Genomic DNA, 15,450 nt, shown 5'->3' with positions numbered 1-15,450 from the left:
TAATGTAAACGGAGCCAAGAGGTAACGCATGGAATTGGAAAATACAGTATTTATAGAATTGAAATAGTGTTAGAGTGGTTGTCTTTTTAGAATTTCCTGTGTACAAATTCAAGCAAAGAACATACTATGACTGTTGCAGTTTTTTTACCTTGTGTTTGTGTAAGTTGAAGTATGATTTCCACCTTTGAACCTTGTTTAGGTATAATTGTTATCCATAGATAAATTAGACAATATGTGTAATACAATCTGTGTTTTTGTGATATTATTTTCCCTGTTTACATACACATTGTAGTTATTTAACATTCTGAGTAGCATTCTTATGTTTTTGTTTATTAATAATGGCTTGCACATGGATTTGCCTTTATGTTTGTTTTTAGTTTGCAAAATTAATGTTTATTTTGGCCAGAATAATGATTTTAATTTGTTCATACTAACAATCATTTTGAGTGTTGTGTGTTTTCATTCTCATGAAGTTGAGTATTAAAGCAACAAACTCTTCAAATGATGAGATTACAACTTTTTTATTTTACTTTATTTTAATTTTCAAATGAGGTTGGTTCAATGGAAACAACAATAGTGAAAGTAATGAATCCATTTTTAGTGTATGTTTACCTTTAAAACAAAGCATTTGTACAGATATTATATTTCCATTTTCTGCAGAGATTAACAATACATTTAAATGCATTCATTGTATGATAGTTTATGAGCACATTCATATTTATATGTATTTAAAGCCAAGAAAAGACAAGTAATGACAATGGTAGTAGCACTTTATTTTCAGTACATACTGTATAACTTTATTTCAACATATACACAGCTGTATTTTTCAAAATAGAACTGAAATGAAACTAATATTGCCAAAAGTCAGGTAATGTTTGTTTTAGATTCAGTTTGTGCTCAGGTAGGCTAACCTGGACTGGACCTACAGTTTAAAATGGGATCCAAACAACTTTGCCATGTGCCCTCTGGAACTAACCCAGAACCTCTTGACTACAATACAACAGCATTACCACTATGCCCTCAGAAGATTCAAATGTAATGTTGCTTAAGGCATTTGAACAAATATATTTGAAAACTTAGGAATGTACATAGGTGAGCTATTTACTGGAGACGACACTCTTGCTTAGAATGTCCTTTGCAAAAGTTTCCAAATTGAACCAACTTCACAAACTCACTACGCTCATTTATTATTTTTATTTTATATTCTTTTTTACAAAAATAATATTTCATAAGTTTTATTTGCATTTTCGCAAAACATACATTTTTGCTTATTTTTTATTAACGCTGCTCAGTTCAATTTATTTCATTACATTGGACACAATAAAACTTCACTAGATGAAATTTTATTACAAAAAGACAATTGATCATAATTGTTTGCCACTAGTACAAATATAATCAACACTTTTCCAGAAACATATTCAATTAATATTCCTCATAAATGTTTGCATCGTGTGAATTAGTTGTAAATAATGAACCAAAGAATAATGTGAGCTCATATCTACATTATTTTCATTCATAAAGTGGCACATAAACATACACACTCTTATATGTATTGGATGTGAAATGTTACATAAATACTGATAATCTCCATGTTAATTGTTGGTTGGTTGGTTTGGTGTTTTAAGTCCACTTTATGCACAGTAATGCTAATCGAGACTGGACTTACAGTTTAAAGTGGGATCCGAAACAGTATGTGCCACCACTGGGTATTGAACCCGGGACCCCTTGATTACAAAGCAATGATGCTACCATTGCGCCATCGGGGAGGCCCATGTGAAAATGATATTATACAACTCCTACACAGACAGTAATAATAGTCTTTCAAAACTGTTCTATCAAAGACACAAGTGTACATTTCTTGTTAAATGTAAACCATTACTGAAATGATAGTGTTACGTTAAATGCATTACTGAAATAACACATTCACCATATGAACTATAGTTATTATAATATTAATTTTAAAACTGGAGCCATTTTGTAAACACTTATGTTTATTAATCATGAAATATTTTCAATGTAAATACTAATATTTGTGCATTAGTTGTGAAACTGCAGAATACCTTAACCTCAAATAAGCAAATCTTATGTAAACAATAAGCTGCATATTTTACTTTTGAAAATGCAACATATGGTGAAGTGTTGCTTTTCAAGAAGAAGACTTGCTTATGTTTACATAATAATCATTGTTTTTTACATGAGTATAAACAATCAAACAATACAGACAATTAAAAAGAAAACTTTTTGTAAACATATGTGTGAAGTTATTGTGAAAGATCTACAGTAATATTTTCCACATTTATTGTGAAAAATTTGCAAGATGAACACCAATAATCACCATGTTAATTGTGAAAGAATCCTATAAACACATGTTTGTGTTAATTGTAAAAACACCTGTTACATAAACATTAATAATATCAATGTTAAATGTTAAACACACAACCAGTCACAGTGTAACAAAATGCAACAGAATCCTAAGTGTAAAGATTGGAGGTTAGTTTGAACATGTTAAAAAAATCTAACGAACAACATTACATATGCCAAAGTACAGCAGCAACGTTTACATGTTTTTTTTTAAAAGTCATGGGGGGAGGGGGTGCAGTGGCTTCATTTCAGAATGAAAATATGTTGTTTCTAATTGGACTTTGTTGGTAATTGAAATATACATATTTACAGGAAAAGAAGAAGAAACAGGAGGATATCGACAGGAAGAAGGCCGAGGTGAGGAAGAGGCTTGAAGAAGCCTCTAAAGCCAAGAAGGCCAAGAAGGGTTTTATGACCCCTGAGAGGAAGAAGAAACTTAGGGTAGGTATTATCTTCTTTACATTTGGATTTTAACCAGTAAAAGTTACTTTCTTCCAAGTAATGTTAACTGTAACTATAGTTACTTTTTAAATGAGTACTGTAATTTTAATTCAGTTACTTTTCCAGATAAATAAGAACAAAATTAACAGTCACTTTTTGTATTTTTCAACAGTAAATTATAATTTGCTTAGCCCTAGAGAGCTAATGTGGAAAATCTGGAAACTGAAGCTAAGGTGTAGTCATTTTGATGACCTTGCCTTCCTGTTTTAAAGAAATTGTTTTATTGGCAATTGAAATTGATTGATAACGTAAATTTGTTTCTTACAGTATTAGTAACGTACAAAATAATCACATAATTTAGAATCCATAGTAACATTCAACACAGAAATTTGCTTTGTCTTCCCCACATATTGCTTATGAAAAATGACTGCAAAACACTTTTGTCTTCCTTTTCTTGCTTGGATGGAAGGCGCATATCTTATGTTTCCTTGCTTCCTGAACCTCTTTTTCATCTGTAGTCATATTCGCATGGATTTCTGTCATGAAAAAAAATGTATCAAGTGTGGTAAGTTGCACATTCCAAGATGGTGCATCATCCATAGCTTCATATGTCCATATGTAATGTGGAATTCTTTTCCAAACTGTCACAAATTCAATGGTTGTTGTATGAGATCAACATCCTTGTCATCTGTCTGTCTATGTTCACTTCACTTTCACTACAAATCTCACATTCATAGTCACCCATCTCGTCCACTTCCTTGGTCCATTTTCTTATATTTTCTTCATTGAGTGCAACAAAGTACATAGCATCTGTATATGTATGTTAAAAGTAACACTTCAACTCGAACAACTATGCATATGAAATAACCATAAATAATGAATGAACTGGACAGCAATTCAACACAGAGAGTATCAGTCCTTCCACAACTTAAGGCCAGCTGAAGGTACTGAGTGCACCAAGCACATCAGGGGTGGGTTTTCATATTTATGCTTCATCAATTTGACAAAGCATTAGCTTTCTAGGGTAAAAAAATAACATACAAGTAAAATTTTAAACTTTGTGTATGCAATTGTTATGAGCCAATAGTTTCTGTCACATAAGGGTTTGCTCTGAACTTTCTATATATTCATATTTTAAAATTTTGTAAAATTTTGCTTTAAGTATAATGAAGGATAATGTAACATCAGGCTTCCACTGGATTCACACATACAGGATTTTATTTCGGGAGGGGCTCGTCCTTTATCAGCAGCTGCCATCTAAGGCGAAAAAGTGGGGGAGGTGATGAAGATGAATTTCTCAATATAAGCTATTACATATTATACAAGATGTTCAAATCCTGATCAGGAAGTAAAATTAATTACCATTATATACTATTTAAATTAGATATTTGTAGGATTTTGGGGGGGCTTCAGCCCCCTTAGCCCTGCCCCTAGCTACATGCCTGATTGGATACCATATATAACAGATTTGACACTTCCAAGGCTCAAACCTGCATTATGCATTAGTTATCTAATGCAACAGTGGTAGAAAATTACTAAGTAGAAAGGAATATCATAGGTTTCTCATGTTATTTGTATGTAGAAGACTGTTTGCACTTGACACCTGACCCTATTTTATTTTCTGTTGTACAGTTGCTTTTGAGAAAGAAAGCCGCTGAGGAATTGAAGAAGGAACAAGAAAGAAAGGCAGCTGAGAGGAGGCGCATCATTGAGGAGAGATGCGGAAAACCTAAGAACACCTCTGACGCCAGCGAAGGTGAGCCTTGAGAGAATGAGACATTTTCCTTTACATTCTCTGATAACTGCTAATGCTTCTTTCCAGGTTTACATCTTAGAGAAATCAACAGTACAAGTATTTGAGATAGAAAGGAGGTGTATAACAATATTAAGAAATGATATAAAGATGCTGTTTTGCTCTGTGAAAATGGGAAATAAGTTAAGACATCACAATTCCCTTGCTATTTTATTATAATCGCCCGTGATATCCCAGTAGCCATCTTATGAACTGTGGATCAGATTGTGTAGTGTGCGCTTTCAATTCATTGATGTTTCAAAAAAATAAGAAGTTGATATTTTATGTCATATTATCAGCATCATAAAAATCAGACAAAGTCACAAATGTGCCTTTGTTGTGTTGGCAGTCGTAATTTTCAAATTGCCCTCAGCCCTTCTTGAAGGATGAGAAGTTAAGTAGAAGACTTGGTAAAAATGATGCAACATGGTTAAAAATTACTTAAACTAGCTTAAAAACTGTGAAACCCTTCCTGCAGCTACCATAACTTTTAATCTAGTTAGTTATCTTTAACAATATTTTAACCTTTTTACCATATCTTTTACCTAACCTTAAACCTTCAAGAAAGATTGTAGTCACTTTGAAACTCAAGATTATCAACAAAACAAAGGTACATGTGAGCTTGTTTAGGTTATTTTCTAAGATGTTTCAGTTTCAGATATAAGAATCTCTCATAAGAGTTATTGAATTTGTAGTTTTTGAGAACAATTACTGTGTGCAGAATTGAAACGTAAAGAAAATAGAAAGTATACCACAGAAGGAATGCAATCTGATCCTTATTTCACTGTTGTTTAGCATCTTACAATGTCCCCTCAAATCAAATAATGTTTTTCTACATCCAACTTGTTATGTTGCATGAATTGTTGTCATTCTTGAAGTATTGCTACTATTACATCAACTACAATCACATAATATAGTGAAATGACAGCACAGCAGAAGCAAAAAATGGTCTTCATGAGATGTACATAAAAGCAGCGTGTAAATAATTTATTTTTTCAGATGTCATCAATATGGTATTTCCATAGCATTATGAGCATATCAATACCCTAATTGTGTTGTAAGCAAGAGCCTGGTTTATATTCTTAGCATTCATATTCAGTGATTCAGATCTTTGTTAAAACTGAATACACAATTTTGTACTAAAAGTACATTTATATTTGACACACAACTCAACAATTCTTTATTGGACATTCATTGTCTATTAAAATCTTGGATATGTTTTTGTAACAGTATTCAAAGTGCATTATTCTGTTTGTCTTTTCCCCTCTCCTGATATACTCCTTGTCTTGTGTTACTCTGTTAGCAAAGGTTCACCAGTATTCACACAATCCATGATTAATGTAATAAAAGCTAGCTTTATTCAGAATTTCAACTGATGATGTTACTGAACTGTCATCATATCAAGTGGACCAATGGTGATTGTTACCTAGCTCCATCTCCACATGTTTTGCTCACAAAACTTGGCTCTTTCTCAATAGTTTTTGTTTCTATTTACAGTTCATTTCAATTTCATTTCATATCGTATTATCAACAAAACCTGCAGGTTCACTTGTGAAACAAGAAAATATGAATTAATATACTTGTAAATATAGCAATTTGGTTCTTTTATGTCTGTAAGACTAAAAAAATTAAATGACCGAAGTATCGACTCACTTTTTAAACTTCTTAACCATAAAACTCAAGTAGTAAATTTTTCTTTGCTTCTGAAATAAAAAATTGCCCATCTCAGTGCAATATATATGTATATGTAGTATATTGATAAGTTATCCAAAATTTCTTTATGCTTATTGATTTTTTTTTAAGTAGCAGAGAAAAGAAATACAGTATATGGTTAAGTTATTGTTATGTTGTTAGGTAAGTGCTAATAGTTCTAATTAATGCATGCGTTACTAGGTTAATGTAAAAATCTAGTTTTGTTTAATTAATTTCTGGTATTCATAAATTGTTTCATTTAGGTGTAGACATTAATTACCATGGTCTTTTTTTGTTAATGTTTTCAAGCTTTCTATCTTTATTGCTATTTCACTAGAATTAAAACTATGGTATTACCTCATTTTGTGTAAGTCATTATTTTCTGAATGTCTTAAAATACTTAATTTTTGTTGATTCCTCATAGATGTTTTTTTCTGTATGAAAATATATATATTCTTTTCAGTCGTCTGTTGATATGTTATAACACAACTTGTCTTGCAACTTCCTAAAATTAACATTTTGCTTTGTGAACAGACTCTATTAAGAGAACTATCAAGGACTACCACCAGAGGCTCTTTATTTTGGAAGATCAGAAGTATGATTTGGAGTATGCTGTGAAAAAGAAAGATTTTGAGGTAGCAAGCCAATGTTGTTTTCAGTGGACTGAACACTATCTTCTGCTATTTCTGTCTCTATATGCATTATCAGCTTATCAATGTTCATCTTAATATTCTCTCAAAGAACTGACATAACTAAGCTGGCTTTAAGCTATACTCAGCAACTGCAAATCCTTTGTTAAGAAAACGTTCCTGTGTTCTGCATAGCTAAGCAAAATTCCCCTTTTCTGTATCTCACAACTCTAAAAAAATGTGCTTTCTCTCTGAAAAAAAATGTACAAATTGTTCGTCTCCAAATTATGCAAGGTGAAGAAAGATAAAAAAAAATAATCTGTGGAGAATTAACAGTAACATCATTGTGTGATCTGTACATATCTGAAGTAACCACGTATGTAAGCCATGTTCGTTCCTTTCTTTGTGTTCAGTTCTGAACATCGCAACCTGTTACTTTTCTGCTTTCAACTCATAATCTGTGTACTGCTGCTTCTTCTGACAAGCGTGGGTTTTCTCTTTCTCTGTTATTTGTGTACATGTATGAAAGGATCGGTTAATGAAAGAGTTATTTTGTGTTTTTTTCTCTATTACTACATATAAATGACAGTGAAGCAAACGCCATAAATATTACCTCTTTCGTATCAAACAGGAACATTGAAAGATATCTGTAAGGGTTTCCACAAACGGATAGCTCAATTAGAGAGCGAGAAGTATGACCTAGAGTATGAAGCTGGCAAAAAGGAATACGAGGTCTGTAAAAAGGATGAAGGTAGCATGCGTAATGTAGCTACGGAAGTACAAAGATTTCTAAATGCAATTTTCACTAGTTACTATTTTTTTATTATTATTATTATCAAATGCCTTTTCAGTGGAAGCTCATTTACTGTGGTGTAGTTGCAATATGTATCAAAACAGCCATAGCTATCATACTGTTGTCGAATCAGCGCTTTTGCTTCTACTTACATCGAAGCTTACTTTTTTGTATAAAAAATAATAGGACTTAATAAAGTAATTAATCCTTTATTTAGTTAGCAAATATTGCCATATAGCAGCTTTTACTTTTGATTATATTTCACTGGTTTTCTTTGTTTTATTGCGCTAATGCAAGAACCATTTCATTCCAAATCCTTCGAATCCATACCAAATGTTTTCTTCATTTCACTGTCTTGATTTTGCTAAATAACTTAAAATAGCTCTCTGATTCATTCTGTCATTCAATATTTCATTTTTATTATTTACTGTTTAAGAATTTTACTTTCTCCATGTTATCTGTTAGCTTCAAACTTATACTAATATGCTTCTTCTTTTTTGTTGTTTCCAATGTTACAAAATTTTGTTCATTTTGAGCATTAAATATTAGGAATTTTTATCCACTTATTTTCATAACAAAATTCTCACAGTGCCATATTTTCTTTTCTAGAAAATTCAAATTCTACAATCATCATTTTAAATTTGCTTTTGCTTCATGTTCCATGAATAATTCAGGACAGATACCATAAATAACGAAGTCTGATGATAAAATGAAGGAGAAAATACATAAAAATTGCATTAACTGAACTGTATGTACTTTGAAACATTCCATGCATCAAAGAATCACAATTCAAACTTCTACTAACTACAAAAAATGTGTAATTTGAAATACAAATGTGTCACAAGAATCCTGAGAGTTTTTATATTTTCAATATTTTGTGTAATTATATCAAAACCATCTGATTATCAATTGATGATGATGGCTCTTCAAATCAATTAATTATATTCACTACCATTAGCTGCATTTTCACTATGAGCCTTCTAATTCTGAATTACAGTCAAGCCAGATCAGTGGTGTAATATTTGTTATGTAAAAAAAATATATGTGCTCATTTTTTGTGTTTTAAAGACTCATTAGCTTTGCTTCAATAAACTTTGCTTTGTAATTATTTTTGTAATACATATTTGTAATCTGTAAATAGTGATTTATGAACTTTTTTTACCATTTTTTACAACTTCAACTAAACCACTATTCATTGATATTGTGTGTCACTATAACTTCATGCAAAAAATTTTTATTACAGGACAGAAAAAAATCCTCATAACTGCTGATTCCTGCTGCAGGAAAAAAACACTAAAAAATGCCAACAACTAAACAGGAAATACCTTTTTTGTAACAATTCTTCCTCTTATTCAATGCGATTTTCTTCATTTTTTTGTATTCTAGCTGAGCTTCAAACACTTTGCAAGGAATACCACGCGCACATAGGTAGAGTTGAAGCTGATAAATATGATCTTGAATATGCAACAAAGATCAAAGAATTCGAGGTAAAAATAAAAATCAGAAAAAAATATCATAGTTTCAGATTAATAACATTAATAATAGTCATGTACATTACGACTGATTTTTTCTGGCTCATTTGTGACACTTAATATTCAGAGAGGGCTGTCATTGACAAATTGCACGCTGTTTACCATTGTTTACCAGAATTTAGTTCAGCTGAAAGCAAAGAGGCTTTCTTATTCTGCCATCTTGTTTGCAGTTTGAAAAAAAAATTGCAACTGACATTTTTTTTTTTTTTTTCAAAACACACACATAGTTTCAGGGTTTCTTTATGGAGGGGAATACTTCCACATAGCAAATTTCCTACTATACCTACTATATATATTGTTGAAAAAATAGGAATATTTCTTTAATATAGATTGTATGTATAGCTTTATATATATTTCTTGTATTCAATGTATTAACAATTTATTTTTAGACGAACTGAAGGAAATCTTGAAGGGATATTTTGATCGTGTATACACGTGCGAAGGTCAGAAATGGGATTTGGAATATGAAGTGAGAAAGAAAGATTATGAGGTACAGTTAACTTTATATCGTTCCTTTGAATGCCCAATGAAGTTTGCAAAGTCTTGACCAGCCCTGGATCAAGTTTGCATTCTTCTTGAAGTCACAAGAAAACAAACAAACAAAGAAAACACCCAGGGTTCTCTAAATAGAGAAAAAATAATATATATAGAGCTGATTTATGGCAGATTTTATATAAAAAAAATGTTCATGGAGCAGATTTTTAGTTTTCTAAATGGCGTTATCTTAATCTTTAATTTCACAGATACTGACTGACCTATTATAAATGCTTTTTAAAAACTAACTTTACTCACTATAAACAAAGACAACACAGAATTAATTATTTCAATTTGTTTCATGTTGGAAAAATAACACTGTTACCAGTATGCATTATACGAATTGCTTCGGAATATGAAGTTATTTTCTAAGGATTGCCTTACAGTACCTTTCATATCCAACACCTAACACCTAGATATTAAAAAGAAAAAGAAAGGAAACAAAAATATTTTTTCGCCTTTTACTTTCAAAAGAATTTCAATTTTAAATTCTTACAAATAGTATGTTTAGGTTTAGATATTAAGTAACGAAATAAGACTACACTGATCAGGAATATGAAGAAATCAAAGAATTGAGTCTCATAATCTTAATATTGTAAAAAAAATGATAAATGCATGGACAGTCAAAATCAAATTCTGTATGTAATTCTACAAATATTGGTGTCACTAGTCTAGAAACTGCTCCTAAATATGAAATTTAACACATATATATATATATTTAATTTTTTAAGCAAGAACTTTGCAAACACAGGGCTGGCCAACGATTAAGTGCACAGAGTCAAGCATGACTAGTGACACGACCCATTTTTTTACTTACAGTTTATGGACCCCTGTTCTTATTTATATAGCTCGCCAGTATACTTGGAGAATGTCTAGAAAAACCATGCACTTGCATTTTGTGACAGTAGAACAAAAGATGAAAGTAACTTCTTTCTGATGGGAAATTTTTTATATTACATGTGGTGCAAACTCCATTTTATCTTCTTTCAAAATTGTTTCTAAAGAATTGGTTGTACCTGGCCTCTTTTTCACTATTTACAAGCCCCCATTCCTAATTTTATTCTCTAACTTAATACTAGCAACACTTAACTGCACACCATTCGTGGTCAGCCCTTTTATTCAGCTGAGGACTGTAAATACTGGTTTTCATGTCAATAACTGAACAGAAAATAATAATAATTATGATAGTTGTTTGAGTAAGCTTCAATTAATATGAAACAAATCCAGAATGTTTTTTTAATCATTTACTTTTCTTCTTTACTTTTTCACCTTTGTTCTCCATTTGCAAACACAAGCATCAACATGCATGTGGACTAATTTTGTATGTGAAAATGTGAACATATTATATCCCGAGTTGATCCTTGTTTAGCTCTCTCTATCTCTCTCTTTCTCTAAACTATGCTTGAATTTCAGTTTCTTCACCTACTTAACCCAACTTTTGTAATCTTGAATGTATAGAAGAAGTATTGGTAATATGCTGTAAGCAGTAGAAAATCAATATTGCCAAGTGCAGTTTTTTGGAATATTTTTTTATACTTTTTATACATACAAGTTTTAAGGGAAGATTTGCACTTAATTGATAGTTCAGAGCTAAAAATAATATACTATGTGCATTGATAAGATCTCGTGCTTAATTTAGCATTGATTGTAGTTTCAAGGCTATGGCAATAGTGATGAAACTATATCCATAAATAATGTTTTTCTTTGGTCATTATTGGTGTAATAACTTTATGGCAATATGCTACACAAGTAATATATCAGCAAGAAAATTTGAAAAACCTATGGTAAAGAAAACATTTATTTTCCTTCTCAATAATTTTTAAGTGCTTTCTTTACCATTCTTTACCCCTTTTGTGTGATATTACATAATAAATTTTACTCGTGCGTTTACTAGTGCACAGCGGTGAGAAATTTAAAAAAAGTCACTGAAAGAAAAATTCCGAACGGTTTCCCTGCATGTGTATTTATGTGCACATGCTCTAACTGTACCGAGGATTGTATCACACAAAAAACATAGATGCAAAATGTCATGAAATGGATATAAAAATGAGGAAAATATTTCCCCTTCCATAATCTTAGTTTCAATTTTAGTAAACAGACTGACGTAAACTGCAATTGGCACTTTTGCTTTTTGCCCTGCTTGGCTTTATCAACACTTCCACTCTGTTCAACTACTCACATTTAAGGAAAAAAAAGTATGTGTACTGTTAACAGATGTGCTGAATTTGTTTCTGTACTTCTTTTCACAGTCCTTAAGTATGGCACTTCAAGCTTTTCAGTGAATTTACTTCATTTTTTCTTGTTACCTTTTAACATACATGAATTTTTCATAGGTAGCTACTAATATGTCTCTGTAGATTTTTCTATTTTTGTTCCCTCTCTGTTTTTCTGTACATTTTTGTTTTTAATTTTTATTACTTTTTAAATAATAATACTAACCATTTTTGCAGCTCCTGGCACTTTTTTCAAACTGACATTTTTTTAAAAAGAAAAATTTGTACTCCATATTTAAATATAAGGGAAAAATATTAATAAAGTAGACTATAACATATATTAATCTCCACTAGCTTTGTATTCCAAATCCATTTGTGATAACCATCATAAAAGCAATACAGTCGTGTCTATTTGGCATTTATTGTGCTTGAAATACTTTTGTATCTATAGCAAGGGTAATAAAAAGAAAGAAAAATACACCAAATTAACCTAAAAGATGGAAATAGAAGTGCTACAATAAAGTGCCATGCTCAAAACTGCTGTTCCCCTCCATATAAGTATTTTTTTTACCCCTGAAACTGTTCTGACCCCCTCTCATGCTCTCAGCTGTTGTTAGATTAAAGAATAAACTGAGAATGGAATTTGCACCATATGTTTTGTGTAGTGATGTAGTGTTTCGTTAGTGTTTACAACTACCCATACCGAAAATAAAATATCTATTCCCTTTTATTCCGACCCTTGAGCTGATCATGACCAGCTTTCATTAACGGAACAGTGGAACAATAATCCAAAACATTTGTATTCACCCTAATAACAACATTTGCATCAAGTGCAACCAGCCACATTGATGGTGCGGTTCTTATTTCTTATTTAGAATGTTTGTTCTTCAGAGGCATCTAATAGTTATTTTATTTTACTATCTGTTGGATCAAGATTTATTTGTTCATTATTTATCATTAGTAAATTAAGATTTTTTCTACACTTGTGTTATTTTTATAAATTCTTAATTAACCCTTAAACGCTGGGTTTATTGCAGTTGTGTTAGCTTCAGTATAGGGGGCTAGTCTGGCATGTAATTTCAAATTATTACTCTCATTAAAATTTAAGAGCTTAGAAACTAATAATAATACAGTAAACCTTCGTTAACACGAATCTCAAGGGACCAAAAAATCAAGAGTTCGTATTAAAAAAATTCGTGCTAACCTGGGACTCAAATTTTATTGTTGCAATACAGTTCTTTCTACACATTAACCATTTACAATATGTATTATGTACGTCATCATAGAAAACACTACTACAGTACTACAAAAAAAGGTAAAGTACTCCCCTGTGCATAGCACCATGCCATGAAGGCATATAGGGGGTGTGGGGGTAACGCCCCACACTTTCTTGATCCGTTCGTGTGTGGGGGTGATGTGATCAGCATCACACCTCTGACTGCCTTTACCCCCCAGGGTTTCCCCAGGTACCCATGTTATTCAATGCTGGGTGGGCGCCGGGGCCACTTCCATCGTTAGAAAAGTTCCCGGATTTGAACTGGCCGGGGATCGAACCCGGGACCTTTAGCATGGTAGTCAGACGCGTTACCGACTGAGCCACCGCAGCCACTACAGTACTACAGTAATTAACTTTTAAAAAAAGTACTCACAGATCTTTTTCTGGTGAAAAACAGTTCAGTATGTGTTGTGATGACACAGACTCCCAGGATGCGGTGATAGCTCACTCCTATTTGGGGTTTCAGTCTTCTACGTTATAAAGAATAGAAAAACACATCTGAACACACAACTGAATTTGTTGGTTAAATACGTATAAGCTCATTGTTGATGCAGTGATAGCGATTGTCGAGCAATTACATCCAAGTTTTAATCTTTATGTTACTCTTACTGGCTATGTTTTAAAGAATAGAGAAACACCTTTGAACACATTGTGATCTGAATCTGTTGGTTACAATACTGTATAAGTTGATGGTTGACAAGATGATAGAGATTGTTGAGCAATTTCTTACATACCTAGCAGATGAACAACAGAGGAACAACAGAAAAAAATTATGAAAAACTTTGAAAGTTCGTGTTAAATGAGATCTAATGACACAACGGACTAAAAAACAGTACGTAATTTGTGGTAACCGAAATTCGCGTTGACCGATAAAACTTTCTATAAGATATAATACATCCTTGCCAGGACCAACATTTTGTTCATGTTAACCGAGTGTTCGTCTTAAGCGAGTTTGTGTTAATGAGGGTTTACTGTATTATGAAACATCCTATGTTGTAATTAGTATAAATAAATCCATAAGGTATAAATCAAGCATTTAAATAGAAAAATAATATTTGTCCTCATAAATCCTACAAATGATTAGTATAATTAGAAAAGATGAAATTTAGGATTTTTTTTTTTATGGAAAGTGGCCCTTGCCTCTGCTGCCTGTAGACAACATCGAGGTTTCAGGGCTGAAAATACCAAATATTGACAGATATGTGCTTAACTTGCCTACATTGAATTAGACACTTGACATTTTTTTTCTGGTGGTAAAATTTTTTCCTTTGCTGTAGTATTCAATTTGAAATTTCAAGCTGAAAGCAGTCATTGCATCATTCAAAAATAATGTGCTTGTATCACCTCCTATTACGGTATGTCATATCATATGCCAGTTTTAAAATTAGTTATGACACACTTTCTTCAGATGAAAGCAAGACACAATACCTGTCGCTTGGGAATGATTCAATCAACATAAATATTTCACACTGTAGCAGCATGACAGGTTGCACAAGCCTGTGTTTGATTGGTGAAATCTTCAAGTGACACATGTCATGTGTCCTTTATCACTTATCTCACTAAATCTCATGCAACAATGTTAAACACAAATCTTCAGAACAAATACCTGAGCTGCAATATGCTCTCAAAATCAGTGATGCGCCCATGGTGAAGGGTCAGTAGGGATCATAACCCTCCCATTTTTGTTCAGCATTTGCAAAAAAAATTCAAAAACAAAAAAGGAAAGCAAAATACAGGGCATACTATTAAAACGAGAAAACATAATGCCGCCTATATGGTCATATACAAAAATCCTGGGTATGCCACTGCTGAATTCACATCATTGTGCACCCACATACACCATCCAGTGTTAGTGAAAATACTAAGTGTGGTACACTCAAATGCATCATCCAGTGTTTAAGGGTTTAAGTACAAATTTTGGTGGAAGAATATTCTAAATATTTTTTTTATTTAGAATATATATATATATTGAATATTAACAATTCAACTGCTTTCAAAAATACAAGACAAAATGTATTAAATACACATACAGAACAAGTTCTCAACACATGTTATGAAACATTTTATAGATCTTTAATAATGCTTGAAGCTACATATTTCATTTTCATGGTGCATATTTAGATTCACCTTGAAGTTTTACTGGCAAATAATCAAGAGATTTTTCTCAGAATAGTACACAGGTCAGTT

At 31.9% G+C, this 15,450-nt stretch overlaps 1 protein-coding gene across 13 annotated transcripts in view; it reads left to right on the top strand.

Annotated features, from left to right (window-relative positions):
- wupA (troponin wings up A) overlaps positions 1–15,450 on the top strand; it is a 108,985-nt gene that overhangs the window by 30,554 nt on the left and 62,981 nt on the right. For 7 of the 13 annotated variants that reach the window (XR_014442876.1, XM_083134089.1, XM_083134083.1 and 4 more), the window contains 3 exons: positions 2,674–2,802; positions 4,435–4,558; positions 9,630–9,730. Coding sequence is in view for 12 of the 13 variants with exons in the window: in XM_083134089.1 (XP_082990215.1) it covers positions 2,674–2,802; positions 4,435–4,558; positions 9,630–9,730 (354 nt within the window). In the remaining variant the exon portion in view is untranslated. Of the gene's footprint in view, positions 1–2,673; positions 2,803–4,434; positions 4,559–6,820; positions 6,922–7,546; positions 7,648–9,094; positions 9,196–9,629; positions 9,731–15,450 lie in introns of all 13 variants that reach the window. The other 6 variants (XM_083134082.1, XM_083134088.1, XM_083134080.1 and 3 more) reach the window with 3 other exon arrangements.

The sequence above is a fragment of the Lepisma saccharinum genome, chromosome 13 (genome assembly GCF_977018435.1).
Source record: "Lepisma saccharinum chromosome 13, izLepSacc3.1, whole genome shotgun sequence".
Taxonomy (NCBI): Eukaryota; Metazoa; Arthropoda; class Insecta; order Zygentoma; family Lepismatidae; genus Lepisma; species Lepisma saccharinum.
This window is presented reverse-complemented; position numbering and strand designations above follow the sequence as displayed.